This window comes from Coregonus lavaretus (genome assembly GCF_964263955.1).
Source record: "Coregonus lavaretus genome assembly, chromosome: 5".
Taxonomy (NCBI): domain Eukaryota; kingdom Metazoa; phylum Chordata; class Actinopteri; order Salmoniformes; family Salmonidae; genus Coregonus; species Coregonus lavaretus.
This window is the reverse complement of record NC_139992.1, coordinates 25646048-25652509: the sequence shown is the minus strand read 5'-3', so window position 1 is coordinate 25652509 and position 6462 is coordinate 25646048. Positions and strand designations below refer to the sequence as shown.

General features: G+C 43.6%; 1 protein-coding gene across 1 annotated transcript in view; it reads right to left on the bottom strand.

Moving 5' to 3' along the window:
* Positions 1-28: 28 nt before the first annotated feature.
* Positions 29-6462, bottom strand: part of LOC311129441 (protein DOP1B-like) — a 50743-nt gene continuing 44309 nt past the window's right edge. The window contains exons 32-36 of the mRNA XM_084161724.1: positions 3142-3278; positions 2917-2972; positions 2623-2763; positions 2383-2515; positions 29-1360 (exon numbers count right to left, since the gene is read on the bottom strand). Of these exons, the coding sequence (XP_084017850.1) occupies positions 1118-1360; positions 2383-2515; positions 2623-2763; positions 2917-2972; positions 3142-3278 (710 nt within the window). The 3' untranslated portion in view covers positions 29-1117. The remainder of the gene's footprint in view (positions 1361-2382; positions 2516-2622; positions 2764-2916; positions 2973-3141; positions 3279-6462) is intronic.

The window sequence follows — 6462 nt, the reverse complement described above, 5'->3', positions numbered from 1 at the left end:
AAAACCTGCATACATATGCTATTGACTCTTAGGGTTAGGTTGTTTTTATTTACAGAACATTATATTAATTCTGATATTAACAAGTAATCATTTTCAGGAGATCAAACATTCATATAATTTAGTTAAGCATTCACATTTGAAGAATAAAACTATGATGAGTGGTAATGGTGCATTCATGACAAGTCGGAAACCGAACATCTGAGTTAATTTACATTTATTTGCGTAGAGCTTCCTATTGGTTGATTCTAGAAACTTGGGCCTCATCATTCTACAACCAGTTTCCAAGTCAAATTTCGGAGATTCCGAGTTGCTTTGAAAGCACCATAAGTCCAAACATTCCCCAAAACACCTAAATATAGACAGAATTTGAAGACTTCTAATGAAAAAATACCAAAATGACACACGTTATTTAACTTATATTAGACATCTAGAGGTTTTGCCGTGTACACAAAAAACAAATAATTTACCCACAAATAAAACTGTGACATCATGATTGATGACAAGCAGAGCTTTTTAAACATAAAAAAATCAACCATCCTCTACTAAGGGCCTTAGAGGTCCCATAGTCACTGACCAGCAGGTATACTCATCTATTCCTGTCTCATTGGAATACATTACATTCTGACAGTCAGACAGACAAAATATGCTAATAGGAGGGAGCAGGTTTATGGAGAGCTTTGTAGAGCAATGGAATGGAATTAGTAGTCAGTACTGCTGTCCCTCTCTTTCTTACAGTGGTGCTTCTTTTATGACCAGTGGCACCTCTAAAAGCTAGCTAGTATCAGTACTACTCTTATTTTAAGTCAGCACATTCAGACTTGTACTCAGAGAGAGCCCAATAACTGCCATTCTGTTCCAGTTTGGGTCAGTTAATTCTACATTATTTTAGAGTATCTCAAATGTAGAATATCCTATATAGACATGGAGTGTTAAATCTCAACCAGGTAAGGTAAACAATTCAACATTCAAAAGAACATCCCAAAAGATGACAATTTAGCTGGCATTTGCCTACAATACAACATTGCTTTCAGTGGTTGTGCCCATTCTACACACTCCATTTCTATGGTTCCAGTTCTAATTTCCTCTGCATTCTAAGAACTAGAACCTTAGTGGAGTTCTAACTGTCCATGGAGTCTAGGAACTCTCCCTCAGTGATGTGCTCCAGTCTCTTCAGGACTTGGTCGGCACTGGCTGCAGGGTAGTCTGTCACGGGGTAGTCTGCAGGGCTGCTGGGTGAAGTGCCCTGGAAGGAACAGCAGAGTGTATGGAGGAAGGGAACAAGCTGGGTGATTGAGGTGAGAAAGCGACGGGTGAGGAGGGGGAATTTCAGACGCTCCGTAGACGACTCCTCGCTCAGCGTCTGGAATGAAAAGACATGAGCTCATCAGAAAGGGACGATGGGACCGCATGATTGAGTCAGGTCGTTATCATGGTTAATATATGGACATGTGTTCTCTTCCTCCATAGCGGTGTGTGTGTTCAAATCAAATCCAATTTCATTTGTCACATGCACTGAATACAACAGGTGTAGACTTAACCATGAAATGTTTGCTTACAAACCCTTCCCAATGATGCATAGTTAAGAAATAATAATAGAGTCCAATGGTGGCGAGCTTTACACCACTCCAGCCGACGCTTGGCATTGCGCATGGTGATCTTAGGCTTGTGTGCGGCTGCTCTGCCATGGAAACCCATTTCATGAAGCTCCCGACGAACAGTTCTTGTGCTGACGTTGCTTCCAGAGGCAGTTTGGAATTTGGTAGTCAGTGTTGCAACCGAGACAGCCGTCCCGTTCTGTGAGCTTGTGTAGCCTACCACTTCGTGGCTGAGCCATCGTTGCTCCTAGATGTTTCCACTTCACAATAACAGCACTTAGAGTTGACCGGGGCAGCTATAGCAGGGCAGAAATTTGACGAACTGACTTGTTGGAAAGGTGGCATCCTATGACGGTGCCACGTTGAAAGTCACTGAGCTCTTCAGTAAGGCCATTCTACTGCCATTGTTTGTCTATGGAGATTGCATGCCGGTGTACTCGATTTTATACACCTATCAGCAACCGGTGTGACTGAAATAGCCAAATCCACAAAGTTGAAGGGGTGTCCACATACTTTTGTATATATACTGTATTTGAGGTAGATACTGTATGTACATAAAGGCATGGTAAAGTGACTAGGCATCAGGATAGATAATAGGAGTCAAATAAAGAACAGAGTAGCAGCAGCATATGATGAGTGTAAAAGTGTGTGCGTGTGTATGTGTGTTTGTGTTGTGTCGGTATGCGTGTGTGTGTTATGTATGTAGTGTACATATGTGAATGTGTGTGAATTTTGTGTGTCAGTGTGAGTGTGCATAGAGTCAGTGCAAGATAGGGTGTTCTCTTACCCCGTAACGTTGGTGTAGTGCCTCTAGTATTTTGACAATATGGGGTTTGCACTCCTGCTCTCCCTCCAGGAGACTATTCTCTGGGCCATTGTAGCGACTCATATCCACTTCTGGAACAAAGGCCCAGCGATACCTGGACACACACACACACACGAGCAGAGAGAATGGAATGGAATTGTAATCATTCTATGCACACCCTATATAGATGCTAAGCAGATATTAAGCCGGTGAGGTTCTTACATCTGAAAGAGGGGCATCTTCTCTGGGGGGAAGGCCAGGGCGGTGTCCAGGAACTTGCAGGCAGACAGGTACATGTCCAACTCTGGCTGGGGGAAAGCCAATGGCCCATTCCCCATGGCCCCACGTACAACTTTAGTCAACCTGACAGAGAAAGACAGATAGGAGAACAGAGAAAAAGCATGAGACAACACAATAAGTCTGAATGAAACATAGTCAAGATATTCACATGAGATACTGCCTGATACATTGACATTATACATGTAGATAAAATAATGGATGGTTAGACTGACTCACTTTGACACTTCTTTTTCTTCCAACAAGGCTTTCTCCAGCCGAACAAATATTCGGATCTGACAAACAGAGAGAAGATACACACCATTAGAAGACAGGACTGGACAAACACTAACAAACACTGTTTCTTTTTACATGCCACCTCAACCCTGCTGAAAACAATGCATGTCTGTCAAAAAATCAACAGTGACAGGAAGTGATGTCATCAGGGTGGGGGTTGTTCCTCACCAGTTCTGTGACCATGATTGGCCAGAGGGAGGTGAGGTGCTGGGGGGAGATCCGCAGCACAAGAACACGGAACGTCAGAAATATCTGAGCAGAGACGGAGGGCGTCTGACCCATACGCAGAGCCTCTGTCAGCCGCTCTGAGGGAGGATGGGAGGAGACATCATCATTACATTTAGGGATGGGTACGGTTATTCGAATATTCAAATATTTGAACGGACATTAGTATTCGATTACTTAGGAGAGTATTCATTTCTTTAAATAGGCGTTGTTAAAAAAAAAAAAAGGCTTTGTCTGAAATGAAATAAATCAGTGGAGGCTCCTCAGAGGAGGAAGGGGAGGACCATCCTCCTCAGTGAATTTCATAAAATAAAAATGGTGAAACATTAAAAAAGTTATCCTTTTTAGATAAAACTATTGACGTCACCAAATAATTGATTAAAATACACTGTTTTGCAATGAAGGTCTACAGTAGCCTCAACAGCACTCTGTAGGGTAGCACCATGGTGTAGCCGGAGGACAGCTAGCTTCCGTCCTCCTCTGGGTATATTGACTTTAATACAAAACCTAGGAGGCTCATGGTTCTCACCCCCTTTCATAGACTTACACAGTAATTATGACAACTTCCGGAGGACATCCTCCAACCTATCAGAGCTCTTGCAGCATGAACTGACATGTTGTCCACCCAATCAAAATGTCATTTAAAAAAAATCACTTTCAGTTTCACTTACTTAGCTACCAAATGCAGCTAGCTAGTTTAGCCTACTCAAACACCCTGCTCAAACAGAGCTAGCTGGCTATGACTATCCAACACAACACTGGAACTCTTCCAAGTCAAGGTAAACTTTTGGTTTGACTAATTTATTGCCACCGGGGCCCGCTGGTGTAAGTGCTGACTGTACACCATAACGTTACTGCATGATTGTATCGGGTTTACTAACGCATTAGTTCTATTAGCTACAGTATGTTGACTATGACGTTACTTTAGCTAATATGGTGACAACGATGTAGACTGTGTAGCAGTTCTGAAATGGTTTGGCTTGGAACGTTTTTGTTGCCTGGTCACATACAGCTGATGTGTTGTGCATTGAAGTCCACAAGCGAAGGGAAAAGGTGAGAGGAGGCAAGCGCATAGATGCGAGAAGGAATACAACGTGGCTGCTATGAAAGTGAACTGTGTTTACGCGTGATCAGGGGTGTATTCATTCTGCCGATTCTGTTGAAAAACGTTTCTTAAACGTTCTTAAAAGTCCCCTGTAGCTCAGTTGGTAGAGCATGGCACTTGCAACGCCAGGGTTGTGGGTTCGTTTCCCACAGGGGGCCAGTATGAAAAATGTATGCACTCACTAACTGTAAGTCGCTCTGGATAAGAGCGTCTGCTAAATGACTAAAATGTAAATGTAAACGGAAGCAAACTGAACGAAACGGGGATAAACATACCTGAATTTGTCCAATAGAAACTCTTGCTGTTGGACTAATGATTACATTTACCTTTTAGTCATTTAGCGGACGCTCTTATCCAGAGCGACTTACAGTTAGTGAGTACATACATTTTACACCCTAGATCAGCTAGATGCAGGCAAGAGTGTGCAAGGCAGTATTGAATGTGTCAATGTCAGCCTCAGATTTTTCTCTCGACCTGTGTGCGCCTACGTTGTAAACTTTCATTCATATGCTAGGTTGTAGCAACCTCATGATGGGTATAGGGAAAATGTAAGTATCATGTTGTAGCCTAAACCTATGGCTGTTACATTGAACTGGGTGAATGGAATATAAATGACAGTCATCCAATATGCTGTAATATAAATAAGACCATGCTCATCAAAAAAATTAAAATAATCCTCCCTCATCTTAAACGGCACTGACCGCCACTGAAATAAATGTATCTGTGACATTGCTACATAGCCTACAAGGATAGACCATTACATTTTACAGTTTTTAAGAGTGTGTCCCATAAAAAGGAAACATTGGACCGGGAGCGCAGAAAAATAGCCTCAATTAGCCTTGCTACATTAGCTAGCTAGATGGCTAACTTACACTACATGACCAAAAGTATGTGGACAACTGCTCGTCGAACATCTTATTCCAAAATCATGGGCATTAATATGGAGTTGGTCCCCCCTTTGCTGCTATAACAACCTCCACTCTTCGGGGAAGGCTTTCCACTAGATGTTGGAACATTGCTGCAGGGACTTTCTACCATTCAGCCACAAGAGCATTAGTGAGGTCGGCACTGATGTTGGGCGATTAGGCCTGGCTCGCAGTCGGTGTTCCAATTCATCCCAAAGGTGTTAGATTGGGTGGAGGTCAGGGCTCTGTGCAGGCCAGTCAAGTTCTTCCGCACCGATCTCGACAAACCATTTCTGTATGGACCGTGGTTTGTGCATGGGGGCATTGTCATGCTGAAACAGGAAAGGGCCTTCCACAAAGTTGGAAGCACAGAATCGTCTAGAATGTCATTGTATGCTGTAGCGTTAAGATTTCCCTTCACTGGAACTAAGGGGCCTAGCCCGAACCATGAAAAACAGCCCCAGACCATTATTCCTCCTCCACCAAACTTTATAGTTGGCACTATGCATTGGGGCAGGTAGCGCTCTCCTGGCATCCTCCAAACCCAGATTCGTCCATCGGTCTGCCAGATGGTAAAGCGTGATTCATCATTCCAGAGAACACGTTTCCACTGCTCCAGAGTCCAATGGTGGCGAGCTTTACACCACTCCAGCCGACGCTTGGCATTGCGCATGGTGATCTTAGGCTTGTGTGCGGCTGCTCGGCCATGGAAACGCATTTAATGAAGCTCCCGACGAACAGTTATTGTGCTGACGTTGCTTCCAGAGCCAGTTTGGAACTCGGTAGTGAGTGTTGCAACCGAGGCCAGACTATTTTTACGCGCTTCAGGGGTCCCGTTTTGTGAGTTTGTGTGGCCTACCACTTAGCGGCTTAGCCGTTGTTGCTCCTAGACGTTTCCACTTCACAAAAACAGCACTTACAGTTGACCGGGGCAGCTCTAGCAGGGCAGAAATTTGACGAACTGATTTGTTGGAAAGGTGGCATCCTATGATGGTGCCACGTTGAAGGTCACTGAGCCATTCAGTAAAGCCATTCTACTGCCAATGTTTGTCTATGGAGATTGCATGGCTGTGTGCTCAATTTGATACACCTGCCAGCAACGGGTGTGGCTGAAATAGACGAATCAATTAATTTGAAGGGGTGTCCACATACATTTGTATATATAGTGTAGCTGGCTACTGTACCTAGCTTCTTTACAACAATTTGATGCAGTCAAAACAGGCACTACCAGATGGTATGATAGATAACCTATGG